This window comes from Aspergillus undulatus (assembly GCF_047715775.1).
Source record: "Aspergillus undulatus strain CBS 261.88 unplaced genomic scaffold BDV17scaffold_29, whole genome shotgun sequence".
NCBI lineage: Eukaryota > Fungi > Ascomycota > Eurotiomycetes > Eurotiales > Aspergillaceae > Aspergillus > Aspergillus undulatus.
The window spans coordinates 309,439-325,655 of record NW_027396633.1 but is presented as its reverse complement, the minus strand read 5'-3'; the positions used below and the strand labels follow the sequence as shown (position 1 = coordinate 325,655).

General features: G+C 53.3%; 4 protein-coding genes across 4 annotated transcripts; 2 read left to right on the top strand and 2 right to left on the bottom strand.

The window, feature by feature from the left end:
- Nucleotides 1-27: 27 nt before the first annotated feature.
- On the top strand, nucleotides 28-3,182 carry BDV17DRAFT_298812 (uncharacterized protein; the record flags this gene model as incomplete). The annotated part of the gene is made up of 4 exons (XM_073763772.1): nucleotides 28-282; nucleotides 331-643; nucleotides 694-2,366; nucleotides 2,417-3,182. Exons 1-4 carry the CDS (start codon nucleotides 95-97, stop codon nucleotides 3,180-3,182), a joined length of 2,940 nt encoding a protein of 979 aa, XP_073614915.1. The 5' UTR covers nucleotides 28-94.
- A 432-nt stretch (nucleotides 3,183-3,614) lies between these two features.
- On the bottom strand, nucleotides 3,615-5,202 carry BDV17DRAFT_298810 (FAD-dependent oxidoreductase; the record flags this gene model as incomplete). The annotated part of the gene is made up of 4 exons (XM_073763771.1): nucleotides 3,615-4,091; nucleotides 4,148-4,527; nucleotides 4,579-4,847; nucleotides 4,895-5,202. The coding sequence occupies 4 exons, from the start codon at nucleotides 5,200-5,202 to the stop codon at nucleotides 3,615-3,617; spliced, it is 1,434 nt and encodes a 477-aa protein (XP_073614914.1).
- A 1,300-nt stretch (nucleotides 5,203-6,502) lies between these two features.
- On the top strand, nucleotides 6,503-8,233 carry BDV17DRAFT_298808 (cytochrome P450; the record flags this gene model as incomplete). The annotated part of the gene is made up of 2 exons (XM_073763770.1): nucleotides 6,503-7,118; nucleotides 7,168-8,233. 2 exons carry the CDS (start codon nucleotides 6,503-6,505, stop codon nucleotides 8,151-8,153), a joined length of 1,602 nt encoding a protein of 533 aa, XP_073614913.1. The 3' UTR covers nucleotides 8,154-8,233.
- Nucleotides 8,234-8,353: 120 nt separating this feature from the next.
- BDV17DRAFT_292096 (uncharacterized protein) lies at nucleotides 8,354-15,592 on the bottom strand (the record flags this gene model as incomplete). The annotated part of the gene is made up of 2 exons (XM_073762299.1): nucleotides 8,354-13,813; nucleotides 13,859-15,592. The coding sequence occupies 2 exons, from the start codon at nucleotides 15,590-15,592 to the stop codon at nucleotides 8,354-8,356; spliced, it is 7,194 nt and encodes a 2,397-aa protein (XP_073614912.1).
- Between the last annotated feature and the right edge of the window lie 625 nt (nucleotides 15,593-16,217).

The following is a 16,217-nucleotide window of genomic DNA, read 5'->3' as shown; positions in this document are numbered from 1 at the left end:
TGGTCTAATTATTATGAGTTGATGGTTCTTTGCTATATTAATCCTGCACCCTTGTCTACTCGGTACTTTTCACCAGGAAACAGTTAGCAGGGTCATGTCTGCCGCCAAACGCGAGGTCGCCTTGCGCAATGGCAAACGCCAGTTGCCAGCCTTTTTAGATCACTTCAACGTTCGCGATCTCAAGGTCTTCTTCCGCTGCTGGGTCGCTGTCTGGGTCGCGTCTCTACTGATATTTATCGGCCCTGTCGCAACCAATTTTGGGGCTGCCACTTTCTTCGGCTGGTGAGTCCTTGCGCTTGAAGGCCTATGCAGTCGCTGACCAGACTACAGCATGGTTTTGTTTATGCTCCCACCATCTGGTATCGTCTTTGTGTACATCCTCGGAGCATTGTCTCTATTTGTGGGAATTTGTCTCGCCTGGGCATGGGGCGTCATCACCATGAAGGCCGCTCTGGCGGCCAGACCAGAGGCGGACGCCCAGGCGAGGCTCGTCTCTCTTCAGCAGGAGGCAGCATCTCAGGCGCAGGAAACAGGAGGCTCCGTGGCCGGTATCGCCCAGCGCATGATATATGACGGTTGGATGTTGGATGCGCGAGTGACTGCTGTGACGTACTGTATGATTTGCGTCTTCATCTACTTCATGGTATCTCCCCAGCCCAACAGTTAAATCGCAATCCACTGATTCGGACCCAGGCGCGTCTCCGGGCAGCAAACCCAAAGACTGCCCTCACGTCAATCTTTGGGATCATTATATCTGATCTCTTTCTCACTTATGGACCCCTGCTGCCCTCCTTCAATGGGACGCTGCCGCTAGCATTGGTAAAGCCTGCCGGTGCTGGTATCGGGCTTGGATTTGCGTGCTCTGTTCTCTTCTTCCCTCGCTCAACGGCTGGCATTATCCTGGAGGGCATGCAGGATCTGTTCGATGAGCTGAAGTCCTCTCTGCAACTCTCCTTGTCCGCACTCAACAAAGGCGCGGAGCCTTTGGATCCAAAGGACCTTCATAAGCGTCGAACCAAAATCATCGAGGAGTATAGGAAGTTAGAACCCTCGTTTGGATTTCTCCCGCTCGATTTCTCGGTTGGCGGCTGGGGTGCTGAGGCTGTTGGTGCGTTCAAAGAACCCCTTCGGCATCTGGTGGCTGCGATCCTGTCGCTTTCAGATTTTCACAAAGGGACGATCGAGAATCGCATCCAAGTCAATGAATTACAGCGGTCCTCTATTGACGACACCGATGACGAGAAGTTCGAGAAGCGTTCGAGAAAGGTTGGCGTCCATCATCTTTCGCAGCTTGCTGAATTGGTCAAAGGATTGCAATCTACGGAACGTCATACGGTCGACGAGGATATTTCCAAGGGCCTCAATGCGATCAGCATTAGCGCAATGGATGCTTGTCTACAAGGATTGGACGTTATGGGCGAATGTATTCGGTTTGTTGGCCGCCAACACTGGTATCACAAATCATCCATCGGCAAACATGAGGCACTAGATCAGCGCATCCAGTCGGTGCTGGATCATATTCGCCATATCCGGCCGGTCTTCTTACATGACATGACTGAGTTCTTGGTATCTGGGTATGCACCGTTGATTGAGAAAGGTAGCCCAGACCAGAATGACCGACCAAAACAAATGGCAGGGATAGTACTGTGCATGAATTTCCAGGAGCACATGACAAATGCCCTCGACAGGACGGAGGCTCTCTTAGCCCAAATGTCCTCTGTATTTCCACTCGCTTCTCGGATTCGTCTCTGGTGGCCCATTAGTTTGAGATATGCTGCGCGGTGGATGGTCGGTAAGAACGGCAAAGCGCCCACCGTGACACCCACAACCGAGGACGACCCGACTGAAGCACCAGTCGACGATGCCTCGAAGGCTGCGCAGGACAAGTTGCGGGTCCGTCGTGGATATCGTCCAACGACACGTCATCCTCTGGGTAAAGCTATCATCGGAACGTATCATTGGTTTACCAGCGATGAAGGGATGTATGCTCTGCGGATGGTCGTCGTCACTATTGCCCTCTCTATCCCCGGGCTTCTGCCAAAGACAGCGGGTTTTTACTATCGGGAGAAAGGGTTCTGGGGATTGATAATGGGACAGACCGGCCTCCTGGTCTACATGGCTGACTTTACATTCTCGACGCTGTCGCGACTGGTTGGTACCATTGTAGGTGGTGTCCTTGGGCTTCTCGCCTGGTATATTGGATCCGGTAACGGACCAGGTAATCCGTACGGCTTGTCTGCTGTTATGGCCGTGATGTTGATATTCTTCCTCTGGGTTCGCCTTTACCTTCCGCCCAACCTTCTTCAGGGAGGCATTATCAGTGCTGCGACATTCTTGCTGGTTGTGGCCTACAGCTATGTTGACACGTAAATCTATCCCTCCAATAAAACGCGAGAGGAGACTGACAGGCCATTAGACACACCCCAACGTATGGCAATCCTGGAGTTGGATACAACATCTTCTGGCGACGACTGCTTCTGGTCCTCATCGGAGTCGCGGCAGCAACAGTTGTACAGATTCTCCCTCACCCCCCGTCTGCAGCGAGCCACATTTCCAAGTCTCTCTCGCGATCTATACGCACTCTATCCGATCATTACGCGCTTCTCCTTTCGTGCTGGGGCCGCGTGGGTAACGAAGGCAAAACAATCACCGAGCCAATCTGGCTCGAGCTCAGCGAATCGCTCGTCATGCTCGAAGGATCATTGTATAACCTGCAATACGAGTTTTCCAGCTCTCGCTTCGACTCCAAGAGTCTCGGCCAGGTGAAGCAAATCTGCCACGACATCAACGGCGTCCTAGCTCGCCTACTTGTTGCATCAGCTACCCTGCCGCAGAACTACAAAGATCGACTGTCGCAGCAAATGGGCGTCCTTGACCACCGCTGCATTGGCGAAGTCATGGCCGTATTGGGAGTGTGCGAACAGGCGCTCCGAACAGGTGACGCGCCACCAGAGATTCTCCCAACACCGCTTGTACGGCGCGCTATCGAATATGGGCAGACGCATCAATCGGAGTATCGACTGAGTGTGGAGATGGTGCGCGATGAAGATTATCGTTCGTACTGCGTTGCATTGGGCGCATACGTGCGGTTTCTTGGGAAGATTGATGAGTTGGTGCTGGTGATCAAGGGCGTTTTGGGCGAGGCGCATCTTGTGTCAAGGGAGTTGATAGATCTCGTATAGGTATCTAGAGATAAGCGTCTATAGAAATAATTAGACGCAATTCAATGCCAGGGCGGAATATGTTCATCAACGCACGGCCATGTTTTTCAGGGTCCCTGGCTGACGCCATATTTCAAAACCGAACAATTATCTTGATTTATGATGATTAACTCTGTAAATTTTTGCTGCGTGCGCCGCGAGATGCCTCAAGTTCGATCCCGCACACGACCTTTTTTATCTTTTAAATCCACACATGGCGGAGCGCTGAGATGTCGTAAACTGTGTGCTTGTTTGTGGTGGGCTCAGGGCGACATCGAAATATATATCTTGCGCGGTGTTCTGTCGCCAATTGACATTCTGTATCTTATACAGGCCGTTTCAGAGACTCTCTTCTTGAACCTGTAATCTTGGTGGAATTTGAATAATGGAGTCAAAAAAAAAAAAAAAAAAAATTCAATTGACTAGTCGTGTACCATGTTTGTGCCATCCTATAACCAGAGCGCCCACCACAGCTGCCGCAACCCCCAGTGAAGGAAGGAGAACGCGCTTGTCAGCGACCTTCGACTCTTCAGGCTTCCTGCGACAATGATCCGCGTCAATATCAGGGAGGGGAAGATATTCTAGCCATGGACCACCGTTGGAAATATTCACGAAGCCATTAATCTTGATGGTGTCGGTGACCCAGGGGATGATGTACCGTGCGAACTTGTAGACCCAAGTGTCCTGAGCTTCGTAACGTGTAATCCGCGCGGAAAAATCGCATATCATGTGAGCGCGTGGGTTATGTCGATTATAGTACTCTCCAAAGACCTTGGTCAGCTGTTCCGTAGACGGCATGGGGTGCTCCTTGAGCAGAGGCACCAGGGCATTTGTGAAGTAAGCAATTCCCTCGTAGGCCAGGTTTCCTCCGAAACCAGCGTTGATTGTGGCCTGCAAATCCATGTCAGTCAGGAGCCATGGAATAGAGCAAGAGTAAGAATAGTTACCTTGTGGACTGCATCACCCATCAAAACAACCCTGCCATGGCTCCATTTCTTGAGCACGCCTTCTTCCAATGGAGCCATGGTGGCCTTGACACGAGCATCCCACAGGTCTCGCACCGTGTACCCCGGACTAAGCTGGGCGTCGCCATACTTGTCAATCAGAGCTTGGGCATCATCGTCGGTGAAGCGAGGACAGTTTGGGGTTCTCGTTTGAGTTGGTGCTTTCACAAAGAGAAACCAGAAGACCAAGCCATGCACCCCGGCAGCTGCAATGGCCGAGTACGTGTGATAGTAGACGTTGTGGACCATGGAATCGGGAAGAAAAGGGTTCGATGGGTCATTCCTCGAAACCCCAAAGACGCAGTTGTATTCGCTTGTGAAACCTAGCTTACTGAGCTTGTTTTCTTCATACCACGGGCCTGACAAGTGCTCACCTTCGACAAGCTGCTTGCCGAGCTGTGAATCAGTTGTGCCGAGTTTTTCTGCAATCGATTGTCTCACTCGACTGTGTATTCCGTCCGCCCCAACTAGAATATGGGCCTGGTGAGAGTTCCCATCCTGCGAGGTTACGACGACTCCGTTCGCCGTCTCCTCGTACTCGACAATGCCATTGTCCGCATGCAACTTGGACTTGTCGCGGATATTGCTATGCAGTATGCCAAGGAACTTCGATCGCTCCATGAAGATGGTCGGACGACGCAGTCTTAACTTGATTAACCGGGGCACGGGAGATTTCCTATGCAAACTTACATTTCGGTGATCTCGACAAGCGAATTTGAGCTCTCAAAACAGTAACCATTCTCGTCGTAATGGTGTCGAGTTCGCAGAGGCACCACCTGTTTCTCGATATCTTGCCACACCCCTAGCTGGTCCATGATCCGGAGAGAATGCGGATAGAAACCAATCGATGCCCCCAGCTGCGGCGCGAACTGCCCTTTCTCAAAGAGTTCATAGTCGATACCAGCACGCTCGAGAGCCAGTGCCAGACTGAGGCCCGCTACGCTGCCGCCCGCAATAATGACCTTGAACCGGCCCTCTTCTGGCTTGCCAGACTCCATTTTGTGAGATTGAAGAGCAAACAAAAAGGATCAATGTCTGGGCCCTCTGGTGCGACAGGAGTGTCTTATATTATTTTGCGAGCAGAAAACCGCAAATAGGGGTCAGAGCTCCAAAGGGCCGCCGGTGTTTTGAGGCACAACGGCGCGTCCCGGTGGCTCATCGGACCGAGTGTCGATAACCATTTCTGGCATTTTGCGAAAGAAAAGTGGGAAGGAGAGGAGACGGCGCGGGACGCTATGATAGACCTCCAAAACAAGAACCAATAAGAAAATCTTGGGGTAGTGCTGCCTAGCTATCTCGGGGTGTTAGGGCAAACCGGCGCCGTAGTAGCGCATGCGCCGTCTCCTACACCCATGATTAATTCTCTACCTTATCCTCGGTCATATCCTCGGTCGCTTTTATGCTTCACCTGAATTCAAGGGACAGGAGAGAGGGTCTCGACATATCCGCTTACACTGCTCATTTGTTGAATCTCTCGCCTTGCTCGTATAGACGCACCCAGCACTCACCGCGTGCAAGTTGGCACGATTTGCTAATCCGCGCAAGCGATGGCTCCGGATGAAAAGTATCAACAGTGGCTTGCCGACGGCCTGATAGTTGGTATGGCAGTCCTGCCTTGATTGTGCGAAGCTTGAGAGTACGGTTTTTCCTACGGTCTGAAGACAGGCGACGACAACAACGCCGTCCTTCACAACGCTACACGAGGCTTGTCGTGATCAAAGAGTTCGGATGGGATGATGTTGCTGTCTCCGTGTTCTTGGTGTTTCTTGCTGAACTTGATTTGGTCTCATGTTGACAAGAGCGCATCGTAGGCGATCACGCAAGCTTTCAATGTACTTGGGACTGCGGTAACCATCACGGACAAGGACAGCACATGCAAGATGCGGCGATTTGACTATACCTCTATAAACCTTCTTGTCAGTGAAAAGCAGCAACCTGATATCTCTGTGTCCGATATTTGTCCCTGGCAAGCCTAAAGCATTGGCAAGATTCTGCCCCTTGCATGCTGAAGACGAATAGCCGCATCAGCCTGGATTCAGCGACTTCCTGGTGGGCTAGCGGTCCTCCGACCTTTTCGCGATGCTTTGACAAGGGCCCAGCAGCTTGAGACTATAAAGACTCTGCCATGCCACCAGATAGTCTAAAGCAGTTTGTTGCTGCGCGCGCCAAGTACTCGGGAGCTAAAGAGCCAATTAGCAGCGTTACGATAAAAGCCACCAGTGGGGGCCAAAGCTCAACTGAAAATAAATGTGGGTGTCGTGCTCCCCTCCTCTTTATCATTAAAGTCACCCCATGGTAATGTCGCCAGCACTCGAGTTGCCTGCGCTCGGAAGTTTTCTGGGCATAACGATATACGGTCTCTTACTAGCCGCAGTGCTCTACATTATCAATGCGGCCTTCTACTCTGTTCCAACGCCGAAGGGCGTCCCATTTATCCGCGAACCACCGGGGAAAACCAGTTTCAGCTGGGCCACGCGCCTGGCGTACCTGCGGGACTGTGAGTCGCTCTTCCGCGAAGCATACCACCAGTACCTGAAAAAAGGCGAGGCCGTCATCCTCCCCGGGTTTGGCGTGCGTAACGAGCTCATTTTACCGACTAGCTCGTTGAAATGGGCCATGACACAACCGGACAGTGTGCTGAGCGTCTCTGAGGCATTTGCCGATATCGATCAGGCAGACTACAGTCTGGGGCACGCGAAATATATCAAGGATGCGTGGCAGGGGTTGCTCGTCAAGACGGAACTGAATGCGGTGTTGGAGAATATTGTTGCCGCATTGAATGATGAGTTGGGGGTAGCGTTTGATAAGTATTTTGGCACGGATGAGGAGAGTTGGAGGGGGATCGAGTTGCAGAAGACTATCAAGATGGTTGTTGCCCAAGCTGCTAGTCGGTTTACTGTTGGGTTGCCATTGTGTAAGTGACCTCGCTTACTGCCAGTCTGTCCAAGCCTGATTGTGAATAGGCCGCAATGAGAAATACCTACAAGACAGCTTCGACGCCATTGACGGCTGCGTAATAACAGCAGGGGTCGTTGGCGGCTCTCCTCCTATTCTGCGTCCCCTGATAGGTCCTCTCGTCGGCCTCAAAGCCCGGCTCGCGAACCGGCGAGTGCGAAACCACCTAAAGCCACTCTACTATGCGCGCCTAGAAACTCTTAAATACGCCAGAGACGACCCATGCCATGACGAGCCTGGCGACCACTTCCAGATGATGCTGCGGTATGCTCTAAAAGAGAGAACCGACGAACTATATGACTTGGAAAACATCGCCTCGCGCGTCACCGTTGCCAATTTTGGCTCGATGCATCAGACAAGCATTCAAGTGACAAACATGTTGCTGAACATTTTGGGGTCTGACGCAGAGTACAACACCATCGCCACTCTGCGGGACGAAACCATCCAGATTCTCGGGTCAGACACAGAGTGGACAAAAGCCAAAGTGTCCAAAATGACCAAAGCAGACAGTGTCGCGCGCGAAACCCTGCGACTTCAATCGTTCGGTGGGCGAGCGGGCTTTCGCAAGGTCGTGGTCGATGGAGTCACGACCGATACGGGCCTGAAATTACCGAAGGGCACTCTGTTTTCGTTTCTCAGCCAGCAGGCACATGTCGACGAGGATGTATATGAAGCGTCGCTCAAGTACGATCCTTTCAGGTTTTCGCGTATGCGGGAAGAGGCGACAGATGCGTCCAGGGCAGGCTCGTTGAGCTTCGTGTCGACGGGGCCTAGTTTCCTGGCCTTTAGTCATGGGAAGCATGCCTGCCCGGGGAGATTCTTGATTGACTTTGAACTGAAGATGATTATCGCGTACGTTTTGCGAAACTATGATGTAAAGTTTCCAGAGGAGTATGGCGATCAGAGGCCGCCCAATAGATGGTTGTCAGAGGCTACTATACCCCCGCCTGGTGCTAGGGTTCTCGTCAAGAGGCGCAGGCTATCGAAGCCTTAGTGGAATGTATTCATCTCCTAATACACATACTTTTACACGCGGATGAATCTAGACTAAAAGGCCCCTATAGCTAATGGACTTCTAGGTTCGTCGTTGTCTGTAGGTTGCATTCACAGCAATAACTTCACTGTAAGAAGAAATAGACGCCTCTATCATAACTCCCATATCATAAACATACAAATCAGGCTAAAATATACAAATCACATATCCAAGTCCAACGCCTCCTGAAGCAATGCAAACGGACTATCGTCTTCATCCACCACCTCCTCATTCCATTTTTCTCCATCCTCACCCCCTCTCCGCTCCAGAAACGCCGCCAACTCAGAGAGCCGCGGGTGCAGGAAGATATCACTAACAGCCAGACCTGCAAGAATCGGGTCCTGGCGACTAGAAGCAGAGATGTGCATCGCAACAACCGAGTCACCACCCAGCTGGAAGAAGTCGTCGTCTGCACCGATGGCATCAACCTCAACGCCGAGAGAACTGGCCCAGACGCGCTGCAGTGCCTTTTCTATTTCCGTAGATGGAGGTATAATCGCTTCGCGAGATTCGCCGGCAAAGTAACCGTCCAGCTCGGAGGTCGACATGTCCTCGACCATGGCCTTGATTGCCTTTCTGTCGAGCTTGCCGTTTTGGTTGAGAAGCATCTTCTCGACGGGAATGTAGATACTGGGAACCATGTAGCTGGGAATTTGCGTCGACAGTGTACTCTTCAGCTTGCTAAATGCAAAAGTCTCAGGTTTCTTGCCAGTGAATTCAACGACTGCTGCAAGACGAAGCTGTTTGTCTCCCTTTGCGACGGCGACAACAGCCGCGTGCTCGACATTGGAAAGGTAATGGCCAATCCAATGCTCGATTTCTGCAATCTCGACACGCTGTCCGCGGATCTTGATTTGCGTGTCGATACGGCCCATGTACAAGATCTGGCCGTCATCGAGCTGCCTACCGAGATCTCCAGTCCGGTACATTCGAACTCCAGAGAGGCCAAAGTGTTTGGCAAACTCGGGATCCCTGATGAAGGCTGCGTCTGTCTTGGCTTGATCTCCTAGGTATCCACGAGCCACGGCAGGTCCTTCGATGAGAAGTTCTCCAGGTGTGCCGACGGGAGCGAGACGGTGTGGATTTGTCGGATCAGTCACCCAGAGGCGTGCACCCATACCATGGCCGACGCTTTGAGCGTTTGCAACGTCGGTAATGGGTCCATTGCAGGTCGAGTTGATGGTACACTCGCTAGGTCCGTACGAGTTGAGAATGCCTGCGTGCTTGTACCATGTCTCCACGACGGAATCCTGGATCTGCTCTCCAGCAAGCACCATAAGCCTCAAATTAGGCACATTCTCTGGAGTCAAAAGGCGAGCGACGGTTGAGGTGAAGTTGCCAAAGTTGACGTTCATTGAGCGCATCACGCCAGCTAGGTTGCTCATCTTCTCCTCTTCAGATGGGATACATACAGTGCCTCCAGCGACAAGGGTAGTAAAGTAGTCTTGGAGGACCGCGTCAAAGGTGTGCTGTGCAAACTGAATCGTCCGCGTGTGCGTTCCCAGGCCAAAGCGGATACCGTGAGTCTTGACTGCGGTAGACAGATTGACATGGGTGATGACAACACCCTTGGGAACACCGGTACTGCCTGAAGTGAAGACGATCCAGGCGGCGTTGTCGGGGGTGACAGAGGGCTGTGCCATGGGCTCGATAGGCAGACTTTCAAGTGTTTCACTACCCACAGGCACGAGGAACACTCCCCAAGACGAAGGAAGTTCTGCCAGGCGAAGGGCTTGTGCAGCGTCCACCAAGATCAGTTTAGACTTGGTCGTCTCGACAATGGTGGTGATGCGATTCACAGGATGAGTGACTCCAAGAGGGACAACGACACCTCCAGCCTGAAGGACAGCCAGGAAAGAGACCACTGCCCAGACGGACTTGTCCATGCACACTCCGACGCAAATCTCTGGGCCGACTCCTAGGTTCACCAGATGGCTGGCGAGAGTAGAGGCATACAACTGCAGCTGTTCGTGCGTCAAGTTGCCATCCCATGCTTCAATGGCGCTGGCCTGAGGTCGTGATCGGGCGACATCAGCAATCAAATCGTGCAGGCACATATCAATGGGTTGGGTAAGAGGCTCAGCATTCCATTCCTTGAGCTGCTTGACGTCCTCGGCGCCAATGGTATCAATGTCCTTGATCTTGACCTGGCTTTCACCGTGCATCTGCTGGACGACTGACTCAAACTGGCTCAAAAGACGAGCAACTTGAACAGATGACAGCAGCTTCTCGTCGAAGCGGACGTCGACCTCGACAGACTGGCCAGAGAGAGTACATTCCACGTTGAGACCATAGCTGTCAAACTCCTCCACAGCAACAAGATAGTCCTCAATACCGGGGATCTGGAATTGCCTCTCGTTGTCGCTTGCCGGCTGGACGATGAAGAGGTGTTTCAGGTCAATTGCGGCCGCTGCCTCTGGAACCATCTTCCTGATGCGCTGGAGACCGGTGTGCTCGTACTGGATCATCTCAACAGACTGCCGGCGCACGTTCTGCAGATACTCCTGCACGTTCTGCTCGGGGTCCACAGGAATGCGGACAGGAACAGTGGTGAAAGTAGGGCCAGTAATGCTGGTGATACCGCGCACAGGGGCATTGCGACCAGACAAAGCGACTGCAAACACAGGGTCAAGCTTGCCAATGTACTGGCGCACAACAAGAGCCCACGCTCCGCGAAGAAGATCGGGCAGCATGACTCCCTCAGAGCCGCTGCTCTTGGTCAAGCTGATACCGTGGTGCTGGCGCGCTTGAGGACGAGGCCGGTAGTTGGCGCTGAGAAGAGGAGGGAAGTCGGCGCTCACTTCACCAGCAAGCTGCTTCTGCCAGTAAGAGGCCGTCGCATCTGCGGTCTGGCGCCGTTCGACGTAGTTGATGAAGCGGGAGAATGAAGCCACGGGTGCCAGTTCTTGCTCGAGATATACATCGGCAACCTGCTGCAGAATGAGGCCTCTGCTCCAGCCGTCGTATGTGCTGTGATGGGCTGTCCACACAAAGAAGCGTCGACCATCCGGCTCGTTCACCAGCGCGAACCGGTTCAGGGGCTCGCCCATGGCAATTCCTGTCTTTCGATCGGTATCGAGGTAGGCATCCAGGGAAGATGACTGGATCCATTCAACCTTCGAGGGAGCAAGAACGACCTGGATCGAGCCTGTATCGGGTCCAGAAATGACTCGCGTGCGAAGTAATGAGTTTCGGTCAACGACAGTTTGCCACGCCGATTGGAAGCGAGCGATATCGACAGTCTCCGCCAGCGAGAATGCCTGACGGTCGATGTAGGCAGTTGGCTGCTGAGCCGTCAATGCCATGAGACCCTCCTGGAGAGCAGTACAGGGAAGGACGTCGTCAATATGCTCCTTTGGCAGATCACAGAGCTCTGCAATCTTGATGAGCTTTCCTTCTTCCCCACTGGCGTCAATGCCGAAGCTCTCTCTCCAAACATTGAACGGGGCTGGGTCCTCGTCATCGTGCTCGTCTAGTTCACGATCCTCGACGACTCGTGCGAGCTCTTGGAGGACAGGGTGCTCGAAGAGATCAGCGACGCGCAGGACCAGCTCCACGTCGCGAGCAACAGAAACAACTCGCATGGCCGCGACTGAGTCACCTCCAATATGGAAGAAGTGGCTGTCGGCGCTGACCCGGGATACGTCGACTCCAAGAGTCTTTGCCCACAGCTGCTGCAGTTTGTATTCAGTCTCGGTCGAGGGCTCCTTGTGAGGACCGCTGATAGAGAGGTATTGCTGCAGCTGTGCGTCCTCTTGCTTGTTGATAAACTGCGTCACTGCGCGGCGGTCGATCTTGCCAGACAGGTTCAGAGGCAGTTGAGAGACAGGGGCGTACATGCTGGGTGACATGTACGGTGGGAGGTGCTCCATCAGGTCTATCCGCAGTTGGTTCAAAGCGCCAGACAGCGATTCGGTCAATGGCAGCAGCTGAGGCAGATCAGAGGGGTCCTCAGACTTGGACGATTGGTCGTCCTTCTTGAAGAACTCGCTGTCTTCCCTGAATTCAAACGCAGCAGCAAGGGACTTTTGCTCCTTTCCTTGTCCTCGCTCGATAACTAGGACAGCAACGCGATGAATGCCCTTGAGACACTGCATGATCCAGTACTCAATCTCGCCAATTTCAACACGCTGTCCTCGAATCTTGACCTGCGTATCGCGTCGTCCCATGTGCACCAAGGAGCCGTCTTTGAGCTGTCGGACGAGATCTCCTGAGCGATACATCCTGCGCGAGCTTCCTTGGAACTGGACCTTCCATGCTGGGTTCCGAGCCTCAAGGTGCTTGATGAAGGCTGGGTTGGTGATAAAGGCGCTTGCAGTCTTCACGGGGTCGTTGAGATAGCCTCGAGAGAGCATCGGGCCCTCAATCACTAGCTCACCGGGTACTCCGACAGGGCATAGCTGATTGGGGTCCGTAGGAAGGGTAACCCAGAGCCGCGCACCAGTTGGATAGCCTACGTTGGCGGCGTGAGCAGGGTCTGTGACAGGGCCAGCTGCGACGGCGATGATAGTTGTTTCTGAAGGCCCGACCGAGTTGTATACCTTGGCATAAGGTGACCACTTCTTGACAATGCCAGGGTCCATTGCCTCTCCTCCAGCAACGACGGTCTTTATCGTTGGCAATTCAATAGGGTCCAGAAGCCCAAGGACGGTAGGAGTCAGGTTGACATAATTGACCGCGAGCTTCTGCAGAGCCTCGGTGAGGTTGTTCATACGGCTCTCTTCAGAGAAAACGCACACGCAGCCTCCGTGAAAGAGGGTCATGACTATATCGGACAGGCTGACATCAAAGGTGTACGCGGCGAACTGGGCAGTGCGGGTCGTGCAGTTGACTCCAAACATCCCACCGTGAGCAAGTACACTTGTCGAGATGTTCTGGTGCAGCAGTACCACACCTTTGGGGACCCCTGTACTTCCAGAAGTGTAGATAACCCAGGCGGCATTGTCTGGCGTCGTGCCGGCGACTGGTGGCTCAGGGTTGGTAGGCAGAGATGCCAGAAGCTGTTCGTCCACCGTCAGCGGAACGGTGTGTTCCAGCCCGAGGTCAGCAAGGCGCGCAGAATGCTTCGCATCCAGTAAAAGGGCGACAGCTGCGGTGTCAGTCATGAGTCCGTGAATGCGAGCCCTAGGATGCGAGACACCCAACGGCACGACGATGCCGCCGGCCAGAAGCACCGCAAGCATGGAGACAATCGTCCACTTTGACTTATCCATGCAGATCCCAACGAACATTTCAGGGCCAACATTTAGGTCACTGCGCAGGTAGTGGGCCAGAGTCGAGGCTAGCGTGGTGAGCTCTTTGTATGTCAGATCGCCATCCCATGAATTAATGGCAGAGGCGTTCGGCTGCAGCTTGGCCACCTCCATGATCTTGCCGTGAACGCAAACTCGTTGAGCCTTGACGGAAGTTGAGTTCCATTGGGCGAGCTGGTTGAGGTCGTTGGGAGCCAGGAGACTGATGTCGGAGACAATAGTATCAGGGGTGTCGACGATGCCTCTGATTGCAGCTTCAAACGCGCCCAAAATGGTTATCGCGCTCTCGGGGTCGAGCCGTGACTTCCAAAAGTCCAAGTCGATTGACAGTCCTTCGGGAGCTGACGAGATGCCCAGTGAAATGTCGTACTACATCATTAGCGAATATCTTAAAAGGATTCTTTGGGTACTCACATCTGTAGGGTTGGCCTTGCCCTCGATGTTGACCGACAGACTGGCACCTTTCACAGCGCGATCGTCCAAAGCGTGCTGGAAAGACATGGTAGTGTTGCTGAGCTGACGCGCCGACTTGGAGGTGCTGTTGGTCGACTCGAGAGGTGAAATCTGCGACAGGGCCTGGACTGATTCCTTGTGAAGGCGTTGCAAGACCTTGGACAGTTCATCGGCACCGGCCAACTGCATGGAGCATAGAGAAGTCTGCACAATGGGGCCAATCACCTCGTGAACTCCAGCAATGGACATTGAACGACCGGAATTAACATATGAAAAGCAGACACTGTCTGAGCCTCCGTAGCATCGCAGGACCAGACCCCAGGCCAGCTGGCAGACGGTCGACAGCGTCACGGAATAGCGGGCGCAGACGGACTGCACCTGGTGCGAGTCGAGAGGCACCTTGACGCTGACCGTCTCGAAGCCGTGGATGCCCTCGTTGGGTCGGTCCATGGGGACTGTCAGGGGAGCAATCTCGGTCGGATTCTTTTCTTTTGACGGCTGCGCAGGCTGCTGTGAAGGTTCGTGGAGGTATGAAACCACGTATTCACCATAGGATAGCGGCGCTCCAGAAAGCTCACCATTGCGATAAGCATCACTCAGGTCTCGCAGTAGGACCTCTGCTGACTGTCCATCTACAAGAACGTGTGAAATATCTAGCTTGAAGTAGACTGCAGAGGGAGAGGTTTGGACGAGCTGGACGCGGTGTGGGACGGTGTGCGGTCCGAAGATGATAGGGCTGTTGACGTTGAACTCGGGAGAGGAAAGCCTTTCGGATCCTTGGTAGTATTCGATTGCTGGAATGATTTCGTTAAGGATGACCTGGTTGTAGTGGCCTGGTCGCTGTGTGCTTTCGACTAGAGCAGTGCGCAAACTGGCGTGGCGCTTGACAACTTGCCCCCAGGCGCTTCCCAGACGCTTGGCGTCAACAGGCAGTCCCTGATGAGTGTGCGTAAATCTCAAGACAAAGCAGCAGGAGTAGAGGTGAGGATTTTGCAGCTGGCTGACGACGATGCGATCTTGGATGGCGGAGCAGGGCACGATCGCTTGGACGAGGTTGTCGCGCGAGGGAGATAACTTGGATAGTTTCGCCTCAACTTCAGGCGAAATCTGCTCCATGAGAACTGGGCCGACCTCTGTCGTCGGTGTCAGAGTGCCCAAGTCGGCGGATGCGTCGATGTTGCTGCTGCCAGACGATCCAGTCTCTGGAGGGCCCTGAGCCAGCGCGTACAGATCCTCCATAGTGTGCGCATCCACGATATCAGCAATATTAATCGTGATGCCCTTTGCGCGACACTGCGCCAGGATTTTGATTGCTAATAACGAGTCGCCGCCCAGCGACAGGAAAGACCGTTTCGGGTCGACGTCTTTCTCGTCAAGCTGGAGGACATTGGCGCAAATCTTGCGCAGTTCAAGTTGGAGCCATGATTCGGATGGTTCAGGCTCTGGAGGACCTTGAGCCAGCGCATACAGATCTTCCATTATATGCGCAGCCATGATGTCGGCAATGTTGATTGTGATGCCTTGCGCGTGGCATTGCGCTAGGATCTTGATGGCCAGCAGTGAGTCGCCGCCCAGCGAGAGGAAGGATCGCTTGGGGTCGACGTCTTTCAGTTCGAGCTGGAGGACGTTGGCGCATATCCTGCGCAGCTCGAGCTGTAATGACTCGGAGGGGGACGATTCTGTTACACCAGGCATTATGGTAGAAGTGTTCTTGGGATGAGAAAGACGAAAGAAAGAAAGCGGAGGGGTATCTCAACGATGCAGCAAAAACGCAGAAAAAATGCAAGATTAGAGGGTGAGTCTGGCGATGATTGCGATGACTGCAATGACTGCAATTCTTTCGAGACAGAGTGAACGCCTCGTCTCTGGCCTTACTGCGCAAAAGGATGCATTGGCAGTGATGGCGATATTTTATAGCGACTTATCGCACGATCTAGATATGCATCGCCAGCGGCCCCAATGGCAGTTGAAAAATACTAGTTGTACATCCTGTAATACAGAGCTGAAGAGAATGCTGAAACAATCTAAAATAATTTAAATGCAGAAGCCCAAGGATCAGCCCCCAAGGCACGGAATCTTCACCGGCGCCGAGTGGATCGGGCCACTGAGGCGCGATTGCGAGCGAGCGGGCAGGCAGGCCTCGTCGGGGAGATTACTGGCTAAGGGAAAGCCTGACAAAGAGTGAAGAATAAGACTGCAGAATGACTGCAGGATGCGAGCTGCAGGGCGAATGATCGGGACTAAGGATCAAGGCTGAATGTTAGCGCTAGCAGAGCGAAGCAATCCAGCCCCGGCGGATCTTATTCTGACTGTGCTTTGG